At 39.0% G+C, this 24,862-nt stretch overlaps 1 protein-coding gene across 7 annotated transcripts in view; it reads right to left on the reverse strand.

Moving 5' to 3' along the window:
- mctp1a (multiple C2 domains, transmembrane 1a) overlaps nt 1-24,862 on the reverse strand; it is a 934,223-nt gene that overhangs the window by 481,372 nt on the left and 427,989 nt on the right. For 6 of the 7 annotated variants that reach the window (XM_039759357.1, XM_039759355.1, XM_039759354.1 and 3 more), the window contains exons 5-6: nt 17,148-17,259; nt 8,595-8,633 (exon numbers count right to left, since the gene is read on the reverse strand). In XM_039759357.1, coding sequence (XP_039615291.1) covers nt 8,595-8,633; nt 17,148-17,259 — 151 coding nt within the window. The remainder of the gene's footprint in view (nt 1-8,594; nt 8,634-17,147; nt 17,260-24,862) is intronic. The other variant, XM_039759356.1, reaches the window with a different exon arrangement.

Raw genomic sequence — 24,862 nt, forward strand, 5'->3', positions numbered from 1 at the left:
CCCCATCGTATATATCGGAATGTCTGACACCTTATATTCCAAATCGTAACCTCAGATCCTCAAATGAGTGTCTCCTTAGAATTCCAAGAACAAAACTTAAAAGAAGTGGTGAGGCTGCCTTCTGCTGTTATGCACCTAAAATCTGGAATAGCCTGCCAATAGGAATTCGCCAGGCTGATACAGTAGAGCACTTTAAAACACTGCTGAAAACACATTACTTTAACATGGCCTTTTTATAACTTCATTTTAATCTTAATTTAACTTAATCCTGATACTCTATATGTTCAATTTCCTCAAAATAACTATTCATGTTGGCTCTAAAATCGCTCCTGACCCCTACTCTCTTTTCTGTTTCTTTTTCCGGTTTCTTTGTGGTGGTGGCCTGCGCCACCTCCACCTACTCAAAGCTTCATGATGCACCAACAATGATGGACGGATTAAAAGGCAGAAGTCTACATGACCATCATCATCATCAAGCCCTTCCGTGAGAATCCTAAATCCAAAGAGGACTGTTTCATTTATGTTAGGTAGAATGCCCAGAGAGGACTGGGCGGTCTCATGGTCTGGAATCCCTACAGATTTTATTTTTTCTCTAGCCGTCTGGAGTTTTTTTGTTTTTTCTGTCCCCCCTGCCCATTGAACCTTACTCTTATTCGATGTTAATGTTGATTTATTTTGTTTTATAATTGTGTCTTTCATTTTTCTATTCTTTAATATGTAAAGCACTTTGAGCTACTGTTTGTATGAAAATGTGCTATATAAATAAATGTTGTTGTTGTTGTTGTTATAATTGAGAGAAATCTTGGGACGAGAAGAGACATGACTTTTTGAAGAGACTTTTTGGAAGGAAGTCCCGTGAGGTGGAGACTTTTACCATGAGATTCTTTCAAGTCACGCCCTATTTACAACTATTTTCAACCAAGACCACGGTCATCAGGTGCATTCCGGCACTAAACCTGAACAGACACAAATCTATTAAAGGGGTTACTTATGAACACACACACACACACTTAAGAAGATCCAGTTTAGAATCAACCATTCATCTAAATATGGCAGCGAGAAACGATGAAGTCAAATGAATTAATGCGAAAATTGTCGATCGATTACACAGCAAATTGATTAAATGCGTACCAATGCTGAAGCAGTTGGTGGTGATCATGCGGAAGATGAAAACATCAATTTACAATATCCCATAGAATATCTACAAGTATTAACACCGTCCAGTCTTCCAACGGCCGAATTACTGTTGAAAGAAGGATGTATAGTAATGTTATTGCATAATTTATGTATGAGTGATGGACTATGCAATGGAACAAGATTAGTTGTATTAAAAATTAGTTGAACAATTCTAACTTGTAAAATTTTAACAGGCGACAAGAAAGGTAATGTAGTACATATTCCATAAATAACATAAGACACAAGAGGAGATCTGGATATGCCATTCGTATTAAAACCTTTACAGTTTCTCGTGAGAATAGCTTTTGCTATTACATTTAACAAATCACAGGGACAAACATTTGAAAAAGTTCTTTTATTTATTAGAGAGAAAGAAACGATATTCATTCATGGGCAGTTATACGTTGCATTGTCACAATATAAATCCAAACACGGAATCAAAATTAGTTAATTAGTTAAAACAAGTTAATTCCAAATATTGTTTTAACTGAATGTTTAAAATAAAAGTGAAAATAATGCATATGTAACAATTCCCATGAAAATAACAATCTCTTTAAATTGTATATCTGGTTAACCAAACCTGGGGGTTAGTGAGCGAAGCGAGCAGGGGGCATAGCCGCCTAGTAATATATATGACAGCAGCATTGTTATTACACCAGCAGACAAAGGAGGCACAACACTCGTAGTGGACAAAGTAATATGTCACTGCAGTAAAGTAAATGCTCTCTGACACTAATACCTATGAGCAATTAACCAGTGATCCTACAAAACCACCCTAAATACAACACAACCTTTGGTAAACCCTGAAATAACAACTGTTTAAACTTACAAGATTACTATAACATGAAATCGAATGATGCAATCTGCCCAGAATTCCATGGCCTCCCAAAAATCCACAAGACCCCTTTAAAATTTAGACCTGTGGTGAGTGTTACAGGTGGACCAGCTTACAACTTATCTAAAAGACTTTTTCATATGCTCAAAAATTTAACATATGACTCAGATTATTCTGTTAATAGCGCTGAGATGCCATTACAGCACCTGAAGAATGTATCCATTGCTGAGATGAGATCATGGTCTCTTTTGATGTTGTGTCGTTTTATACTACGATCCCAATTCATCTGGCCACAGAGACTTTACTGACAAAACTAAACAATGACCCCACCATAGTGGCATGAATTAAGCTGACCACTAAGGACATAATTCATCTAATATAACTTTGCCAAAAAACCCACTTCCATTTTAATGGAAAATACTATTGACAGAAAGAAGGCATGCCAATGGAATCACCATTATCAGGACTCTTAACTGAGCTAGTGATGCAGCAATTTAAACTCTGGAGACACCACACTGACGACAAATGAGTCACATTAAACTAGCTGAATGAATTCTACAGCCACATTCTCCGCAATACAATTCACAATGAAAAAAGAAAAAAGAAATGACTGGATGCATCAATTTCCTTGACATTTCCATTGAATGAGGTAATCAGGCCAGTTTAATTACAAGTGTTTATTGCAAGGAATGTTATGTAGAGAAAATACTACACTTTTCGAGCAACCACCCTTCACTGCATGAGCAGAGATGTGTTAGGACTTTGCTTGAAAGGATTAACACCCATTGTAACACAATAAACACAAAAAAGGATGAAAAACATTATCTTTTTCTTCTGTTCACATCAAACAGCTAACCCAAGACATTTATTAAACAATGCTTATATAGCAAACACCCCAGACATCATCAAATAGTCGGCTCTTGTTCCCTCACTGCACATACCACACACCCCCCCTTATCATTGTGTTGTGTCAGAAATTACAGCATGTGTCCTGTCCAAATCTGGGATCAAGCAAACCAGCAAACACTTTACAAATTGTCCTTTCAATGCCAAAGCAAAAAATCCACCACAGAGACAAGAAACACAGTTTACAGCATTCCATGCAATGCATGTCCCACGGAATAAGTGGGACAAGCATCTAAAAGACTTGTAACATGTATGCAGGAAAGGCCCACGGTCTCTGACACTGGGAGAGTAAAATTCAGGGACAATAATAAGAGTGTCAGAGAGCTGGCTAAATAATGGCTCTCTAATGAAAATGCCAATAACAGACACTTGGAACTGAACTGAACCCAGCATATGTATGCATGCTTTAAAAGAAGAATATTCAAATAATAAAAGAGACTTTATGACCAACAACTTCCGAACCCCACCTTATTAATCCACCTCCCCGTCCACCCCCACCTCTCACTTGCTATATATTGCCTTTGATTCCTATATTTCTAATCATTTTACTCTGATGATGATGTCTGGTAGGATGTTGAAGACTTAAATAAAAAAGTATTTTAAGATATGTGATATATTGTCACACATGTGCTCATGGGAGACAGTTTATGGGCTTAAATAGCTGTATGTCCAGACCAGGATATGGAGCTGCTCTATAACTTTTTCTTCTCTTTCTTTACAGACCAGCTGACGAACACTCAACCCTAAAGCTACTTCCGGTCCTCAGAAGACAGCCAACACCACTTCCTCTTCTGGTCCCTAAGATCCCACCTACATCTGATGTCATTTCTGGTTCCCAGAATCACACCATCCCATTACATCACCTCCCGTCTACCAGCTATATATGGCAGCCATTCTTTCCTTTCTCCTCAGTTCTGTTTTGAGCTCACATTGTAAAGACCTACAAACCAACCTTTTATCAAAGTACAGTAGCCTTTCACAATTGTTTTACTGCTGTATATATACAGTATATATAAAATTTGAAATATTTGGCTGTAGCAGAAGGCAGTTTGTTCATTGAACGGCTAGAGAGGGGAACAATAATGAGTGTCTGTAGGGAAAAGTGAAGCATTGTGGAGGTTCCTTGCAAGTTTGGGGCTACAGTTCTTCAAATGCAGTTGGGGATTTGGTCAGGATTAATGGTGCCCTCAATGCTGAGAAATACAAGCAGATACTTATCCATCACACAATATCATCAAGGAGACGTCTAATTGGCCCCAAATGTATCCTGCAGCATGACAATGACCCCAAACATATAGCACATGTCATTAAGAACTATCTTCAGCATAAAGAATAATAAGGAGACCGGGAAGTGATGGTATGGCCTGCACAGAGCCCTGACCTCAACATCATCAAGTGTGTCTGGAAGAGACAGAAGGATTTAAGGCAGCCTACATCCACAGAAGATCTATGGTTAGTTCTCCAAAATGTTTAGAACAACCTACCTGCTGAGTTCCTTCAAAAACTGTGTACAGGTGTACCTAGAAGAATTGATGCTGTTCTGAAGGCCAAGGGTGGTCACACCAAATGTTGATTTGAGTTAGATTTGTCTTCTTTTCATTCACCTTGCAGCATATATACATCCAGCGCCGCCACGAGTGAAAGCCATTCCAGCAGCAACAACTATAATCCCAGATGCTAACGTGGAGCTGCTAGCGTGGAACACCAAATGTTGATTTGAGTTAGATTTGTCTTCTTTTCATTCACCTTGCAGCATATATACATCCAGCGCCGCCACGAGTGAAAGCCATTCCAGCAGCAACAACTATAATCCCAGATGCTAACGTGGAGCTACCTAGGTTAACACAGTTAGAGCGGACAGAGACGTAAATTCCTGCGGGAAGCAGAAAGGAGAGGGTGTCGCTCTCTATGTCAATACAAGGTGGTGCAACTCAGGACATGTAAACATTAAAATCTCCACTTGCTGCAGGGACATCGAACTGTTGGTTTTAAGTTTGCATCCCTATTACTTGCCCAGAGAGTTTGGACACGTCATTGTTATTGTTTACTTCCCTCCTCAGGCAAATGCGGAGATAACGAGTGACGTCATCCATTCCGCTGTTGCTAAGTTACAAATGCAGCACCCTGAGGCGCTTGTGCTAATCGCTGTAAACTTTAACAATGTGACGCTGGACAAAACATTACCTGCCTTCTCCTAGCATGTGGATTGTAACACCCGGGGAAATAGGACTATCAACCCACTTTATGCAAACGTTAAAGACGCATATGGCGCCACCCCACTGCCTGCGTTTGGGAAAGCAGATCATAACCTGGTTCTGCTTCAGCCTCACTACAAACCAAGAGTGAGGGAGCTACCGAGAACCACACGCTCATTCAGGAAGTGGTCCCCTGAGGCAGAGTAGGCTCTGAGAGACTGCTTTGGAACTATGGACTGGGATATCCTGCAGGGGTCACATAGTGAGAATATCGAAGAGGCTGTTGACTGCACAACTGATTACATCAAATTCTGTATGGACATCGTAGTTCCAGTAAGAACTGTACATTGCTATGCTAACAATAAGCCATGGATTACAAGTGACATCAAGGGCCTTTTGAACCAGAAGAAAAGGGCTTTTAAAGGCGGTGATCAGCATGAGCTCAAGTGCGTGCTGAAGGAACTCTGAGTCCAGCTCAGGGCGGCGAAGGAGCAGTACAGGAGAAAGCTGGAGCACAAGTTGCAGAATAATAGCATGAAGGAAGTGTGGGACGGGAAGAAGATCATCACTGGCTGCAGCTCGAAGCGGGGTGCCACAATTGAGGGAGACGTGGAGAGAGCAAACCAAATGAACAACTTATTTAACAGGTTTGACCACCCTAACCCACTTTCACCTCAGAGTACTGCACCCTCCACCCATTCTTCTGCTGATACCAGCATAGGACAGAGTTTCCCCCAACCCACAATTACAGCAGCCCAGATAAGCAGAGAGCTGAGGAAACTTTGTGCCATCAAAGCAGTGGGTCCAGATGGAGTATCGCCATGACTGCTGAAGGCCTGTGCGTTGGAGCTGGGGAGTCCTCTACAGCACATCTTCAACCTGAGCCTGGAACAGGGGAGAGTCCCGAGGCTTTGGAAAACATCTTGCATCACCCCAGTCCCAAAGGTATCACGTCCTAGTGAGCTGAATGACTTCCGCCTGTCGCTCTGACGTCACATGTGATGAAGACCATGGAGAGGCTGCTGCTTCACCACCTGAGGCCACAGGTCCGCCACGCCCTTGACTCTCTGCAGTTCACATACCAGGAGAAGGTGGGAGTGGAGGATGCCATCATCTACATGTTACACAGATCCCTCTCCCACTTGGACAGAGGCAGTGGTGCTGTAAGAATTATGTTTCTGGACTTCTCTAGCTCTTTTAACACCATCTAACCTCTGCTCCTCAGGGATAAGCTGGCAGAGATGGAAGTAGATTCATACCTGGTGGCATGGATCGTGGACTATCTTAAAGACAGACCTCAGTATGTGCGTCTCAAGAACTGCAGGTCTGACATTGTGGTCAGCAACACAGGAGCGCCACAGGGGACTGTACTTTCTCCGGTCCTGTTCAGCCTATATACATCGGACTTCCAATACAACTCGCAGTCCTGCCACGTGCAAAAGACACTGCTATCGTGGGCTGCATCAGGAGTGGGTAGGAGGAGGAGTATAGGAAACTAATCAAAGAATTTGTTAAATGGTGCAACTCAAACCACCTACAACTAAACACCAGCAAAACCAAGGAGCTGGTGGTTGATTTTAGGAGGACCAGGCCCCTCATGGACTCCGTGATCATCAGAGGTGACTGTGTGCAGAGGGTGCAGACCTATAAATACCTGGGAGTGCAGCTGGATGATAAATTGGACTGGACTGCCAATACTGATGCTCTGTGCAAGAAAGGACAGAGCTGACTATACTTCCTTAGAAGGCTGGCGTCTTTCAACATCTGCAATAAGATGCTGCAGATGTTCTATCAGGCAGTTGTGGCGAGCGCCCTCTTCTACGCGGTGGTGTGCTGGGGAGGCAGCATAAAGAAGAAGGACACCTCACTCCTGGACATACTGGTGAGGAAGGCAGGCTCTATTGTAGGCACAGAGCTGGACAGTTTGACATCCGTGGCAGAGTGACGGCACTGAGCAGGCTCCTGTCAATCATGGAGAATCCACTGCATCCACTGAACAGGATCATCTCCAGACAGAGGAGCAGCTTCAGCGACAGATTGCTGTCACTGTCCTGCTCCACTGACAGACTGAGGAGATCGTTCCTCCCCCACACTATGCAACTCTTCAATTCCACCCGTGGGGGTGTAAACGTTAACATTATACAAAGTTATTGTCTGTCTGTTATACTTTCATCGTTATCAATCTTTAATTTAATATTGTTTTTATCAGTATGGTGCTGCTGGAGTATGTAAATTTTCCCTTGGTATTAATATCTATCTATCTATCTATCTATATACTGTTTTTTACTAATAATTACATGATTACAAAGCTTGTCTTCTAATATTTGTCAAGATTATTAAAAAAAAGTTTACAGATGAAGTTCTCAGGACTGCTATTTACTTTTAAGAAGAAGAAAGGTTTTATGTACTAGTTTAGTGGTATTATACTTCTGTGTACCCTGATCTTAAGTATAAATACAGAGTAGATGTGCTGTATACATTAATAAAAGAGATCAGAGAAAGTCATACAACTCATCCATCTCATTCAAGCCTTTGAAACTGATTTAGGCTAGCTGTAGGTTAGGGCAAATACAATTCCTAGCATAGTGATGTATTTTGTGTCCATATTTAACTGTAAGAATGATGAATACTGTTATCTGGCATCAACAAACCCAAACATGTGAAATAGTGTATGGAACTGGACAAAAAACGCTGAAGGTTGTCCTCTGTTGGTGATGTTTCTACATGCATTTACCATGGGATCAGCGCAGCAAGAAAAACTTCTCTCAATGGAAATGATGAAAGTGAAAGTTTTCAAGATACAATATCCATCAAAACTTCTAGTTCCATCTTTCATTTGATAAAGTTTTGTTTTTTTCCAAGTGGCAAAAGCATACTTTGTTATCTAATGAGTTGGATCACAAGTTAAAATTGCATTGCATTTCTCTAAGAGGTACAGTATTAGTCAAGTGTTTGGGAAAGCATTTACAGTATTATGCAAAGTTGCTGCAAAAATTAATTATAAAAATGCATGTATTGATTGGTTGTCATTTAATTGATTTGTTACTAAGCAGCTAATGTCAGTATTACAAGTTCAGACTACAAGTTGACTAAGAAATGAGCAGTTGTTGGCTTAATTCTTCTCACAACTCTTACATTTTCTTTTGTTTACATAGGAATGTTATTTCATATTTAATCTTTCACCATTTCCAGAGTTCTGGGAGTCTGTTCAGCACACAACATGCTAACTTCAAAGCCTGAAGTTAAAATTATTAGCTTTCTTGCAAAAATGTATTTAATTAAAGTAACTTTCATAAGAGCTGAATTGGCTTGAAATTTGTTGAAAAGTGTTAATCATTTTGCCTCACCAGAACAACATATAATGCAGTTTGTGAAATAAAGAAATAAAGCAAAATTATAAAGCTTGGAAGCAGAGATGAAATCCAGTTTATTTGTGAAAAATATGACTTTGATGACTACATGCTGTACATGCTAGTAATTACCTTACTTGATCTTTTCCAACTCCTTCTCAAATGCATAGTCTGAAAATAAAATAAAGCACTTTGTTTAACCTTAAATGAAGTCAAGCAGAAATGGGTTAGACATTCGAACACCAAAACTTGCCACATATTTAGAAAACGGAATGATAAATATTAAAACATATTAGGAAAATTAGAACAGCACACTTAAACACACATAAACTCCTATAAGTATATATATATATATATATATATATATATATATATATATATATATATATATATATATATATATGCATATATATATTATTTTCATTAGGAAAAGACAAGAAACAGAACAAAGTTAGTAGTTTCATTTGTACTGCATGTGACATGTATCAGGTACAGATAAAACAATTTTTTAAACACTGCTGTACACATTGTTATACAAAAATATTTAAGAATTATTAGGTCAAATCAAATTGCTTGCTAGACATGCATTTTCACATACACTCACACATACAATAAATCAAATCATTCATTTTGTTAAACAAAGGCAAGGATACAATTAATTATTATTGACCTAAATAAAGGGCTTTATCATTCAATTAATCTGTTGAACTGATCCAGGGAGATTTAGCCTTGATATTTTATCAGAAATTAGCTTTATGATGGAGCATAAACATAATGCTATCATTTTAGCTTTAATGTGCAGAATTTTTAATATTAAATATCAAGATATGTAATACTAAATTGTGTGCTAGTGTGAGAATGTGGATGTGACAGGACCCTTGTAATGGCCTGCGTTGTGTCCATTGCAGTCAGGATAAGCTGCAGGTTCTGCAACCTGCTCTGAGAAATGGGCAGGTTTAAGAATATAACAGCTTTTGACAGTAAGTTAAAGAGGACTATGTTAAATCTTAATTTTAGGGTATTAGGGTGACTGCTGTTTAGGATCAAGTGCTCCTAAAGATCAAGTAAAAAAGGATGCCACCTATAACAGATAGGCAAGTCTTAGCTAAGGCTAAGACAGCCTGAAAAACAAAATTAGAAGGACTTATGAGAAGAAAGCATTTAGCAAAAGAAAAACTCAGGAAACACCTTTATATTGAGAGACTGCAAAAAAGCAAATGAGCTGAAACTGGAAAGAGATTCTGATCCCTACAAGGTACGTAATGATGAACACACAAATAAACATGCTTAATTTCAAAAAGTACCTTTGTATAGTGAACACTATCTCAAGGAACTTTACAAGTACTGAGAGACTGTATAATTGTTAATAAGTATAGTTTGTACATCTGGACTACAGGCAAAGTAAACTATTTGCTCAAATTCACACAGTTAATCAGTGGTGGGGAATGAACAAGCAACATTTTGGTTTATTGCCTATGTGATTATTGCTGAGTTTCTTCCATTGGAATTATTATTCCTGGTCTCAATCCTGACTGAATCAGTTCAAATTTCAACTTGTTTACCTTAACCATCACATTGGTCCTTTCTGCCTCTTGAGTCCTACAATAATCCAAAAAAAATGCCTTCTTTATTAACTAAAACTGAAAGCGAGCTGCATCCCTCCATTCCCTAACCAACAATTCTGGGTTGTGAGGAGCTAAAGGCACCAAACCAGGGAAGGGTGCTTCTCATGTGTACTCGCCCATATGAGTCACCAATTAACCTACTTTAAATATCTTTAAGATGATGGAGGAAAACACGCACAGATCTAAGGAGAATGTGCAAACTCCACACAGACAGTGACCAGGAAAGAAATTTAAATGCAATATTCTGGGGCTACGTAGCATAAGTACCAATGCACCTTGTGCCACAAATATTTTTATTATTATTTTTCAACAATGAGAACTCTAAGAATGGCTTCTGAAGGCTGGCCTAATGTTTAGAGTGCCTTTGTAAAGTATTCACCAATTGAAACTTTTCACATTGTATTGTTATACATTATTGCATTTGCCGGCAGTAAGTCGAACCCGTTTCCGGTGAGAGTTGGACTCCGCCAGGGCTGCCCTTTGTCTCTGATTCTATTCATAACTTTTATGGACAGAGTTTCTAGGCGCAGCCAGGGCATTGAGGGGGTCTGGTGTGGTGGGCTCAGGACTGAGTCACTGCTTTTTGCAGATGACGTTGTCCTGTTTGCTTCATCAGGCCGTGATCTTCAGCTCTCTCTGGATCGGTTCGCAGCTGAATGTGAAGTGTCTGGGATGGGAATCAGCACCTCCAAATCCCAGACCATGGTCCTCAGCTGGAAAAGGGTGGGGTGCCCTCTTGGGGTTGGGAATGAGATCCTGCACCAAGTGGAGGAGTTCAAGTATCTCGGGGTCTTGTTCACGAGTGAGGGAAGAATGGAGCTGGAGATCAACAGGCGGATCGGTGTGCGTCTGCAGTGATGCGGGCTCTGCTTCAGTCTGTCATGATGAAAAAGGAGCTTAGCCGAAAGGCAAAGCTCTCAATTTACTGGTTGATCTACGTTCCTACCCTCACTTAAGGTCATGAGCTATGGGTAGTGACCGAAAGAACGAGATTGCGAATACAAGCAGCTGAAATGAGTTTCCTTCACAGGGTGTCTGTCATCCAAGAGGAGCTCAGAGTAGAGCCAATGCTCCTCCGCATCGGGTGTTAGATTAGGTGGCTCGGGCATCTGATCAGGGTGCAGCCTGGACACCTACCTGGTGAGATGTTCCGGGCACTTCTAACTGGGAGGAGACCCCGGGGATGACCCAGGACATGCTGGACGGACTATCTCTCTCAGCTGGCATGGGAAGAGCTAGTAGAAGTGGCCAGGGAGAGTGAAATCTGGGCATCTCTGCTCAAGCTGCTGCCCCCGCGACCCGACCTCGGATAAGCAGAAGAGGATGGATGGATGGATGGATGATTGCATCACAGTGGATTTATTTGGATTTTTGACACTGATTAACAGAAGAAGGCCCTTTAATTGTTGCCTATTGTGATGCCCGTACATCCACAGCCATGGGCACCATTTCCATGGACTAGGATGGAGTAGGACAGGTTAGTATACAGACAACAAGAAAAGTGAACAAAAGTGCAAAAAGTGAACATTTACTTACAAATGAGTGTCACTGTGCTGGAATCAGTTAAAAGTAAAATGGAGTCATCACATGAAGTAAAAATACAGTTGGAAAAATAAATGCTCCATGTCGTTTCCCCAGAGCAGAAATCATCTCAGCAACACCACATGGCATGACAGAAGATGTTGCTAGTGACTCTTTGATCAGTCCATCCTTACGCCAGTTGCCACAGACAATCTAACCTGGTCTCAAAACTGTTCTAGTGCTATAATATAATTAATTGACTCTTTCAAATAAAAGGAAATGTTTTTCAATACTAGTAAATACCACAAGTGCTAGATTAATAACAATCAGAAATAAAAAACCAAAAAGATTGCTGTGAAAATAATTAAAAAATGAGGAGGAAAAATATAATGACATCAGGAAAGTGTCCAGACATCACAATAATCTTAATTCTGCAGACAAGCAGCAAGCCTATTTCTTTATCTGCTGGCTGAGCCTGTACCTGACTTTGACCTTTAATGTCGCCTCAAGAATGCAAAGAAAAAGGTGTTTCTTTTGAGCAGGTGAGGTAAAGCAGAAGAAGAGCAAGCACAATAACAACTGAGACTAAAGACCTTCACTGATACGAGCAAAACAAAGTTACACACAGTTAACAGAAGCATTTATGGTTCCTCAACGTCATGGCATATTCACAGTTTTGTCAGTCTGTAACCATAACTCTGTGGCTTTAATGCTTGTAGATTTATGGAATTCCAGTTACAATGTAACAAGTCCCTAAAAGATCAAAAGTCTTTGATGCCCATATAGAGAAACACAATGCATAGAGCAAGCCTAAAAGCAAACAAGAAATACTGTACAGCAAAAGAGACCATGTGATGCCAACCACACAGATGGGCCATTGATCCACACTGCTAAAGGTTCAAGTAAAACTAGTTAAAGAAAGAGGATTTCCAGAAAAGTATGGAGGAAGAGCATCAGCAGATTTTTCATGAAATGCTACGGGTACTTCAGCAGTAATTAAACCCAGGAAAAATAGAATCTGCTGGATAAAAGCAAGAGTAAGAGCAGAGATGTCCAAGAAATGGAATTTATAAGGTAAAAAGGACAATTAACAAGGAAAGTAGAAGACAGAAAGTATGAGACATTAGACCAAAAAGCAAAAACTGGAGAACAATCCTAGAATATATGAAAAAAATGACTTATAGTCTATACAGATGTTTACTTTCACAAAGCAAAAAAAAATAGTTACATAAGATTAATTAAATACAAAAAAATTAAGGGATCAGAATATAAGACATTGTCAGCAACTGAATACGGTGGTTAAAATTGATATTTTTTATTATTATTAATGTATATTCATTTTGCATTCTTCCAAGAAGACTTATAAGACGAAGACAAACTACAATTTTTTATAGAACTCTACTAAACAGTTTGATATATAGTTTTTGCTAAACAGGCAGATGATAGCTATATAAAAAGTTAAAGTTTAACAAATCAATCCATTTGATTTCACTTATTCAGTTTTTGGGTCTCATCCAGCCTTATATACTATGTGAAATTAATAATAGTCTGCCCCTTCAAAACCTGCCTCTAACCACCAAATCTCAGAATAATCCTTTAGGAAAAGTACAATGATAATAAACTGAAAATTCCAAACAAGCTGTGTATGAGTCTATATTAAAACTACATTCAGACTGCAGGTAAAAGTGACCTATTTGCCTTATATCCAATTTTTTTGTTCGATTTTTCAAATTAATCCAACATAACTGTGTACTGATAACTACCCTGAATCAGCAAAATTAATAAAAACCAATTCATCAGATAGATGCATTTGAAGAGAAAGCTATGACTATCTGCTACACAGAGACTGCAAATTATTTACTGTTGAATGGAATCACCACTGCCAGATCTGCACGTGGAAAGCGAAACACGAAAAAGGAAACTCTTGGCGAGGCTTGGAAAAACACACACATTTCTTTCAGTTTTGCATTTCACATTTCTCTAAAAAGACTGAAGTTTTCTCACATGAGTTGAAAAAGAAATTAGTATATAATGGCAGTGTAAACAATTTCTGCTTTTAAAATGGTAGCTTTCTGTTTAACCTGCCAACCTAAAATGTACATTATGGCAATAATGACAACAGAATTATAATCTTATTTTGCAATCTCATTATTATTATTATTGTTATTATTATTATTGTCATTGTTGTTACTGTAACCTGTAAATCTTTATGACAAATTGTTTCCCATAAATACAGTACTGATATAAAATGTATTTTTCATTGTTCTTGCAGTCTATGTATAGTAGTATACTAGATAGTATACTGAAACTGAAGATAAGTGCGTGGAGGAGTTCAAGCTTTAATAAAGAATGTTGGTGCTGCCAATCTCAATGGTTTGAATCCTTTGCCTGGACATTGTCTGTGTGTCGTTGCGTATTCTCCAAGTATCTGAGTGGATATTCCTCTGCATACTCTGGTTAATGTGACTATATGTACGAGGTATGACCTAAATGTTTTGAGCCTGGCCTATTATGAAAAACACCATCAAAACCAACTTAAAATCTGTTAACAGGCATAAAGAAATTTGTTGTAATGTTCATGAACCCTCTCTGTGGTGCTTCAGTAAAACATGTCACCTTGTTTGCGCAATCACTCCTCTATCGGCAACTTTATGTCTTCAACTTTGGCATGAGGTGTCCTACAGATGTAACATTTCATATTGATTAACCTAGCAGTAGTCACCCCAGTTCTTATGAGCAGCCTTCACAAAATATGTGGCGTCAAGCATTTTAAGAATTGGAAATCCCTTATGTTCTCAATGGTACATTTTATTTTTGCCTTAAATATATCTTTTCTGCTCATGGGACTTTCAAAAACGAATCTTAGAAGCTTCATTTTCATGTGTGTTTTACTTAACTTCATTTAAGAATGATTTTTTTGGTTTATTCTTAAGTTTGTCATACTGCAATTTAATATTTCAGCAAGTAGTTAATGGGTTGCTAGGGAGCACCTCCCAGGAGGTGCCATGATTTGTGTCACCAAGACTTGCTTATACTGTCTAACACAGCAGTATTTGTCCTATTATGGATTTGAACTATGAACAAGTATGTTTAATGTTTTAGGTGCCAAATTCTTGATAACAACTCATAGCTTTCAAAGTCTTGATTCTATCCGCTGTCTTTGCGTTTTGGTTCCAGTGTTCTTGTTAATAATCCCTGGCTAGGTGAGAGATAGGTGAGGCTACCATCACCAGGAAGTGCTCTGTTTACAGCATGGAGCTCAAATGGACAAGGAGACTGATTTTGAGGGTTATTAGAATCCACAGGTCGCACGTTTGTGGCTGGCTGCTGGAAGTTTTGATACTGCAAATTCGTGAACTGAGAAGGCTCATAATGTGTGAGAGACCATGACAGACTACTCTGCATAGTCAGCAGGCTTTGCACTGTGGTGGGGAGGGTGGAGTGTGGCGTCAGTGTGAGGCTGTGCATTAGAGTGAGAGAGACAGCCCAGCTGACATCAATAATAAGTGCTCTGCTTACAGCCTTCCCGTGCCTGGAGATAATCCAAAACTTTGTTTTTTTGTGTGTGTTTTGTTGCTATGGCAATATTTCTGATGATTCATTAGGAGTGCTTAACAGATGACATAATTGTTGTGATCATATAAAGGTCAATGTGTGCATTCCTGAATCATCCATCCATTTTCCAACCCGCTGAATCCGAACACAGGGTCATGGGGGTCTGCTGGAGCCAATCCCGGCCAACACAGGGCACAAGGCAGAAACCAACCCCGGGCAGGGTCACCGCAGGACACACACAAACCAAGCACACACTAGGGCCAATTTAGAATTGCCATTCCACCTAACCTGCATGTCTTTGGACTGCGGGAGGAAACCGGAGCACCCGGAGGAAACCCACGCAGACAAGGGGAGAACATGCAAACTCCACGAAGGATGGACCTGTGAAGCGAACCCAGGTCTCCTAACTGCGAGGCAGGAGCACTACCACTGCGCCACCGTGTCACCCCATTCCCGAATCATCAGAATTGAATTAAATAAAAAATTACATGTGACTGTCTTAGTGGCTCCGAGGATAAGAATTCTGCTTAAAATTAAGACTTCGATTTTTTGCTTAACATTAATGGGCTTGACAATCATTTTCTTGACCTTTGCCTTGTTTGTTGTCCATGTTTAATCTTCCAGTCCTTACTCATAAAAAATATTCAGGTTTGTATCAGTCAGTACAGCAATAACCTGATGTCAATGTCAAAGCAAATATTTCTGTTAAGCTGGAGTCTTTTATAGTCGTCTCAGGTGACTGTGGTCCTAATGACAACAACAACTGAGAGTCCAAATTTAGTGTGTGACATCACACCTGCAGCACCAGAACAAAATCGAAAACAATCACTAAATTAGCATACCGAGGGGAAGAAAAAATCACAAAATATTAAGTAAACAAAATGAGGTACAGATGTAGTCCTGTTTTCATGAGATTTGGTAGGAGTATAAAGACTTGTGGGCCACGTCTTGTTTTTAATAAATTTAAAAAAAAAGGTCAAAGGTTTGATAGCCACTTTATCTCTCTGTGTAAAAGTCAGTGAAAGAGAATTTCATTGTTCAAACAGTATGTGGAACCATTTCTGAATATGTCCAAATCATGTTAATGAATCATCTTTCTGAAAACCAAATTTTCAAATAATGTAAAGACTTCCCTACATTTTACAGATATTTTTCAAGCATTTTTGTAAAGTAGTCAAACCTCTGCATCTTTATAGGTAACAGTAATAGGTATGTGGTGGTGGAGCACAGAGGGACAGTGAAACCTGGAATACTGTTATACATAATGAAATAAAAAAAAAATAAAAAAATGATAGTGAAGTAAAATTCGTATAAGATGTTGTGGTGCTGTGGTTGCAGATTCAAGATATGACAAACATTCCCATTCATATATTCACAACGGTCATTTAAAAAATTCCCTTCAAATTTTAAGTACGATAAAACTGACATTTGATAGATACAACTGAGAAGTTTATCTGTAAGACATGTTCATGGTTTGAGACAACTAAACATCCACTTACATTGAAAATAATAATCCTGCTAAATTAATAAGAACAATAATAATACTGAATTTCTCATCTCTACCAGCCATTGTCAACACAAGTGCTGACCAGATGCACTGTTTTTGTAGAAAACCGAAACTTAATTTAATGTCAGTATATCGTCATGCATAATACGTTTTAATGTCCAATCGAAAATAAATGTACTTTGGCCTACACTGGGGATACCATTATTTTTCAACCTAAAGGTTCTGAAAAACATGTCTAGATGTAGGCAGAAGTGAAAACCAATAATCAGTGCTTCACTGTGGTATGTGCATTCAATACGCTTTGAACATATATAAAAACTCTGCCTATGAAACAATATTTTTTTCAACACTGCAGTTCATTTATACAGTATGTGCACCCTACTACTAAATATTTTATTATATTTCTTCAGTAAAATATTTTATTTGTAAATAAAATACAAAAAATGAATGGAATTTTAAAAATAAAAGGAGGCTTACAGCTTCTCTAGTGATGCCCTCTTTAGGGTATATAGAAACAGACAGTAGCAGAGAGCCCAGATTGTGTGCTGGGTAACGGGCATCCGTCAGAGTTAACGTCACCTCCATGGGCCTGCAATGACCAAACAAAAAATAGGATCAGTATGTTATCAAATGCAATATACAAACAAAATATGCAAACAGAAGTCATGAAGTCTTACATCAGCAACATAAGAAAAAACAGATTCTGAATTGAATGCTTTCTACTAACACTAATATGAAGTTTGTGCACGTTTTAGTGTGTATACCCATCTTTTACAATATGGCTGCTATGATGTCACTAATCATGTGGCGCATGCATCACATTCCTAAATAACATGTAGCAAGCAAACATAAAAAATGGTGACACACATGAAAACAAAAAACAGAAAATGAAAGAATGTATACAAACAAATACACTAAATGGTGGTGCCCATGAAATGCAGAAACACAAAACAGTAAACTTTCTGACTGGATTTAGAATGAGAAACTCATAATAGCCAAAACATATCCTTCACAAGGGTATCATTTTACAGTTACAGTGACACAAGTACCATAATACATTAGCTGGCTTTGTCTTATCTAATAAATTACATTTTTTTGTTCTTAGAATCAAAGTAGTATTTATGGTTAAGATGTGTATAAATCTTCAACATGTTTTCTTTCTTTGTTCAGGAACTTGTCTACTTCTTTGCCTTTGATCGCACCTTCTGGCTGCAGGCAACACTGCAGTTTCTCTTCTTTAATACTCACACAGTTTCCTCAGTTGTTAACAAAGTTAAGCCTGCAGGGTTTTCTGGTGATCAGTCAGTACCCTTCATTAGCAAGGCGAGCGCATGGTTTTACACAGGTCTCTATCTTTCTTGCTTGATATTCCACAAAAAGGTTGGACTGATAGCAGCATCAACAAACTCCAACACAGACAAGTATTCCATCCTTGCAGTCCAACACAGTTGCCTTTTGGAGTAAAGGGATTGCTTCCACCTCTGCTGGGGCCACAACATGTAAGATATGGGTTCAGTTATGGGCAGCCAATGTTAAAACCCAGGTTGTGCTGTACTTTGATGAGAAGAGCAATTAGTTAGGGTCTTACAAGGGCTTTTAAAGGGAGGAATAGAGGTCTTGCCATTGGCTTCTTGCTTGCAAATTTGATCATCCTTGATGTATGGCCCTTTGTTTAGAACTTGGGTGCCCAGCTTATACCTCTGTGACATGTCTCTGCTGATGTTGTAAAGTCTGGTATCGATCATCTTAACAGATAAGGCACAAAGGTGGATTCTGGTGAGGGGCTCTGCCACAGAGACTGAGACTTTATAGCTGACAATAAGATTGTCTGGTTCTGGTTTGCTATGCCAGTTCTTGGGGTCCAGCTTGAATGACCTGTATGTGGCATAAACAAATTCCCAAGCCTAGCCACAATTGCACAGACATGAGTCTCTGGTTTAAACAAAATGTTTGTTGCAATTAACTGCCTTGATAAAGGCTACTTTGTAATAAGTACAAGTACTCCTCTTCTCCTTCTCTTTTCCTCCACTCCTCCCAGACAAGCTTCATCCTATTCCACCTGATTCCAAATTTCATTGGGTAAGGCAGAGTGGGCTCCTTTTATCTAAGACCTGGGTATACTTCCTGTGCCATAGCACTGCCTGTAGTAAGCACTTCCAGTACATGCTGAAGTCTGACAAAATAGGGATTGCTAATCTCTGCAGCACCCCCTGGGCAGTACCCATGGAACCCAACAGCACCCAGCATGTCCTGAGGGTATCCATGTGGTATCCCAATAACGGGTGCTGCCATCTATTGTGTTGGGGGAGTAAACAGTCCACACAGGTTATTTCCCCCTGCCTCATTTTTATGTTGGTCTCCCAGCCAGGTAAAATTCTTCAGTCCATTACACCTGACAAAATGCATAATGCCAGTAAGTCCTACACCAGATAATAGTGATGTATTAAACGTTGGTTGAAAATGCAAGTAAACATTGTATACACTACAACTACTAATAGAAATTGTTTCAGGTCAAAATAAAATGAGAAGACTGAAAGGTATTGAAAGCAGACTTAAGAAAAAACATTCTAAAAGCAATAATTACAACTGGTTTTGCCTTAATTAAATTTTAATACTACTGATTTATCCCTAGGGTCTTGATCCATATAACTAACAACAATTGACAGTGATAAATTAATTAAGGCATGAATCACACTGAAAAAAAGACCTGGGATGTTTTTTTTATAATGCATGTCCTAGTGCATCAATTTTCGGTGAAATTATTTCAACCAAGTATTTTCGGGTCAAAATGGGTCAAAGTAGGCATGCTATTCAAAGTGAGAAACACGGGTACAGCTAGACATTTTCTTTTGATATTAGACCTCACAGCCATGGGATATTATTCAGTAAGATTATATTAAGGAGTCACTTGGAACAATATTTTATTTTTTGTTTCATCATCTGTTAAAGTATCAAAATGAAGTACATCGTACTTCACACAGACCCTATGGTGGTGATTTATAATGCTCATTTCAACTGACCCTTGCATTAAACCACTACAAGCTGCCATCCTCCCTACTATGAAACTAAACTAAAAGAACTATCATAAAAACTTAACTGTCACTTAATAATAAACAATAATCTATATTATATTCTTCTCAGTCTAAATTAAGCTTTTCACCTTATCTACCAGACAAAACCTAATTTTTATAAAAGCTGAAACACATAGTCATGTAAAACAAGCTTAGCCAAATGTTTATCTGGGCAGCCCTAAGGTTTAAGTTTTTTCAGCAAGCTTTATGCCAGTCCTTCACTGCACATTCATTTCAACAGACTACTGTACAATTATTGCAATTTATTTATTTAAGTATGGCCCAATATAAATACAGATTACTTTAACTTTTTTAAAAATACAGATTATTAGAACATTACTGTTAGGTTATAGTATCCTAAATTAGAACATTAGAAAATTTTTTGATGAGAACAGGCCATTCAACCCAGAAAAGAACTTAATTTTTCTAAACTACCTTGCTAAATTATTCCTTGTGTCTGTGGTTCTCTGTGTGAAGAAAACCTTCCTACAATTTACCCATAACAAGTTTCCACCTGTGTCTCTGTGTTCTTGTTGGACTCATTTTAAAGTAATAAATGTTGATCCACCGTACTTATTCTCTTCATAATTTTAAACACTTCATTCATGTCATCTTTTAATCTCCTTTTGCTTAAACTGTAAAGCCTTAGCTCTTTTAATCTTTCCTCATAATGCATCCTCTGTACTCCTGGAATCTGCCTAGCTGCTCTTCTCAGGAACACTGCAAAAAGTCCAATGTCTTTTTTGTACCACTGGAGACCAAAACTGGACCCAGTACTCCAGATGAGTTCTACCCAATATGTTAAAACACTTGAACATAACCTCCTTTGACTTGTACTCGACACATTGTGCTGTATAACCTAACATTCTCTTAGCCTTCTTAATGTCTGTAAGCTGATAGTGACCATGTCCATTGTGACTCCTAAATCCCTTTCATAAGGTGAACTTTCAATTTTCCTCCTGTCGTTTATTCAAACCTAACATTTTTACTTCCTATATGTAATTCTTTACATTTTCTTATTAAATTTCATCTGACACAAATCTGCCCAAGCCTGTGTGCTTTCCAAGTCCCTCTGTAATTATTCAACAGGTTCTAGATTATCTGCAAATCCACCTATCTTGGTATCATCTGGAGACTTAGAAAGCGTGTTAATTATATTACTATCCAATCATTTATAAATATTAAAACTAGTAGTGGCCCTAACACTGACCCCTGTTGAACACCACTCTTAATGTCAGCCAATTCTGATAGGGTTTCTCGCACCATAACCCTCTGAATCCTGTGTCTGAGACAATTTTGCATACATCTACAAACAACACCCTGACCTTCTACTTCTTCTAGAATGATGCCCGACCTCTCATGTGACACCTTATCAAATGCTTTCTGAAAGTCCAGATAAATATCATATGTGCCACTTTAATCATATGCTTTTGTTGCCTCCTCATAGAATTCCAGCATGTTGGTAAAACATAATCTCCCTCTTCTGAACCCATGCGGATTGTTCACTAAAATCTCCTGTTCTTACCATGTGTTGCTAAATCTTATTCTTAATAATTCCTTTCATTAATTTACCTGTGATGTACGTTAAGCTTACTGGCCTATAGTTGCTTAAATGTGCCCAGTCACTCTTTTTAAATAACAGGTTAATATTTGCCATTTTCCAGTCCATTTCCCCAGTGTGCAGTGACTTCCTAAAAATATGTGTGAAGGGTTTATGTACATATGTAAAAACGTGAGGGTAAATATTATCCTGGTGACTTTAGCCTATGTAATCTTAGCAACACTTCTCCCCCTACAATTTCCAAATCGCTCAGTACCTCCTTAGTGATCCCTTTTATCTGTGGGAGGTTGTCTACTTCCTCACATGTGAAGACCTCAGGAAAATGTGAGTTTAGAGTATCTGCTGTTTCACAGTCTGCATTTTTTAATTCCCTGTTGCTATTCCTGATGTACTTCACCTACTTTTTGACTGTTCTTTTACTACTGAAAAACTGAAAGAATCTTTATGAGGTCATCTTTCACCTTATCTATTATATTCCTCTCTGCCTTTTAGCCTCTCTAATATCCTTCTTAATGGTTGCCCTCATGTTCTCATATGCCCTACGATTCATTAGTCTTATAATCCTTATTTGTCTATTTTATTTCTATTGCAGCTTCTATTTTAATGCTTTCTTAACCCACGTTAGAGTTGTTTTTAATTCCCTACTAATTCCAAATTTAGGTATGTATCTATCCTGCATTATATGTAGAACATTTTTAAACCTGTTCTACTGCTCCTCGACTGTCTCCACACTTAATAGCTTAACCTAGTCTATCCTCTTTAGACTTTGCCACATTCGGTCAAAATTCACTCTACCAAGGTGAAACTCTGTCTCTGAAAAAGAAAAGATCATTGGGACCTCTCTGCTTTCCATGAAAGTCTTCTTTCTAAAGCAGTGCATTTGTAGATCCTAGAGCAGTTATGAAGGACGGCTCCCAAACCTCCCACGGTTTCTTTGTCCCAGTTCCATTTGGCAGAAGGTTCTGTAGCATCCAAACCAGTTCTGCAGCATCTTCTACTTCTTGGTTGTCCAGACTCTGAACTCTGTGCTGCTCCCATTGCCCTCATATCTTCTATGAGTACCTTATATATAGTTTATATATACATATAAACTGTACATCTGTGGTGGGCTCGCGCCCTGCCCAGGGTTTGTTCCTGCCTTGCACCCTGTGTTGACTGGGATTGGCTGCAGCAGACCCCCGTGACCCTGTAGTTAGGATATAGCAGGTTGGATAATGGATGGATGGATAAACTGTACATGCACTTGGGAGACAACGTGAGGACTCATCTAGTTGTAATTGAACCCTGAGCCGAGGTTTGGCACTGGTAACTAATACTTCTTCTCCTTTTGTTCATTCAGATTGGACGACCATCAGTCTCCGCAACGTCACTTCTGTGTTGTCATCTCCTGGCCCCGCCCCTTCCAGTCTGGCTTCCTCTCAAGGGGCAACACTGCTACCTTTGAGTCAGTCAATGTTTTGGCTGCCTTCTGAATAGACCCTCAAATCTTTTTGCTCTTTATTTATTTTTGACCGTCAAATATAAGAGGTTTGCCTTCAAGGTGCCCCAACCCTTTCTGTGCTTTTATTATAATACTAGTGGGGGTGTGCTCCCCTGGCCGCCTATGATGGCCTAAGCTGCCCTTAATAACCTCCTTCGCTCGCTATCGGTCTACAGGTATATTCCAACATGGTCTGAACTCTGGCCCTGAGATTTATTTAAAGTTATAGCAAATGCTAAAACTATTGGAAATTGTCATCAATGCAAGATGAATTGTAATCTACCTGCTGAAGTATCACCAGTATCTAACTTAATGCGTGGAAGGAATATGACTTCTCCTGCTTGATCACCAGTCATGATTTTATCTGCAATTTAATGTTTAGGCAGTTTAGTTTAGGCAAATCTGTACTAACCCCTACTATCTCTTCTGTTTCTTTTTCCGGTGTGTTTTTGGTGGTGGCACAACACCGTGATGTTCCAACAGTGACGGATTAAAAGCCAGAAGTCTGCATGACCATCATCATCAAGAGCGTCCGTGAAAACCCTAAATACAAAGAGGACTGTTTCATTTATGTTAGGTAGAATGCCCAGAGGGGACTGGGCAGTCTCGTGGTCTGGAACTCCTGCAGATTTTATTTTTTATTTCTCCAGCTGTCTGGAGTTTTTTTTTTTTTTCTGTCCTCCCTGGCCATCGAACCTTACTCTTTTTCTATGTTAACTAATTTTGTCTTATTTTAATTTCTTATTTTGTCTTTTATTTTTCTTCATTATGTAAAGCACTTTGAGCTACTTTTTTGTATGAAAATGTGCTATATAAATAAATGTTGTTGTTGTTGTTGTTGTTTACAGTTTATAAGTGTGTGCCATTGTATAGGCTTTATTTGTCGACTGCTAACACATACCTGAACTACTACTGTTCTTAGCAGAGCAGATGCATATAAAGTATTTTGTTTGATGTAGGCATGTTAAATTGGTTATATTTACATGAGAATATCTCTGTTGCATTCTCCTAATGAAGATGAATAAAATGATAAATAGATGTATACAATATGATGTACAATTTTGAAGAAAAATAAAAGTGTTACATTAAAATGTGTTTTCATGTGATGTTTTCATGTGACGTTTTCATGACGTTTTCTCCAAAACGTAGTCAAAGGTAGACCGATTCCAACGGAGGCTGTCGTGTGAGTGAGGAGGGCCCTACCCGGCTTTCAACTCCTGACGTCACGGTTCCCCCTACCCTCGGCAAGCAGCCTCTGTCTCGGATTAGCGCGAATATATTGCTCCTGCAAGCGAAGTATGATTCTTAGCACAATGAGAGAAGTCGCAAAATCAACTGGAATGTTCAAGCAAATTATAGAATAAAACCCGATCTAAATCCATTAAGTAGCTCCCTCGTGAAAAGCAGACAGACATACAGACAGACAGATAGACGTTGGATTTTATTTATATAGAGATGTTATTTCATGCCACTGTATATTGCAATACTGTGTAAGGATGATATGACAATAACACCACTTTACTTGAAAAGGCAATTTGCAGTGACTGCTGATTTTCCTAATGTAATCGGTGTGATTAACTGCCCACATGTTGCAATAAAGGCAACTTTCATCCATTATCCAACCCGTTGAATCCTAACACAGGGGCCTGCTGGAGCCAATCCCAGGGCGCAAGGCTGGAGCAAACCCCGGGCAGGGCACACACACACACACACACACCAAGAACACACTTAGGATCGCTAATGCACCTAACCTGCATGTCTTTGGACTGTGGAAGGCACCCAGAGGAAACCCACGCAGACAGGGAGAGAACATGCAAACTCCACGCAGGGAGGACCCAGGAAGCGAACCCAGGTCTCCTAACTGCGAGGAAGCAGTGCTTACCACTGCATCACTGTGTCACCCTATAAAAGCAACATCACAGAATAAATTTGTTTCTTTAAACAGAAACCACTTTCATTCAATTATTATACAACTAATATGTGATGCTCAAATCTTATGACTTAAGTTTTTGAAAGGTGGGCCGGATGAACCCATAATTCCTTTATTTTATTAAATAGTAGTGTGGGAAGCAGACTTCAG

The sequence above is a fragment of the Polypterus senegalus genome, chromosome 7, assembly GCF_016835505.1.
Source record: "Polypterus senegalus isolate Bchr_013 chromosome 7, ASM1683550v1, whole genome shotgun sequence".
In the NCBI taxonomy this organism is placed as follows: domain Eukaryota; kingdom Metazoa; phylum Chordata; class Cladistia; order Polypteriformes; family Polypteridae; genus Polypterus; species Polypterus senegalus.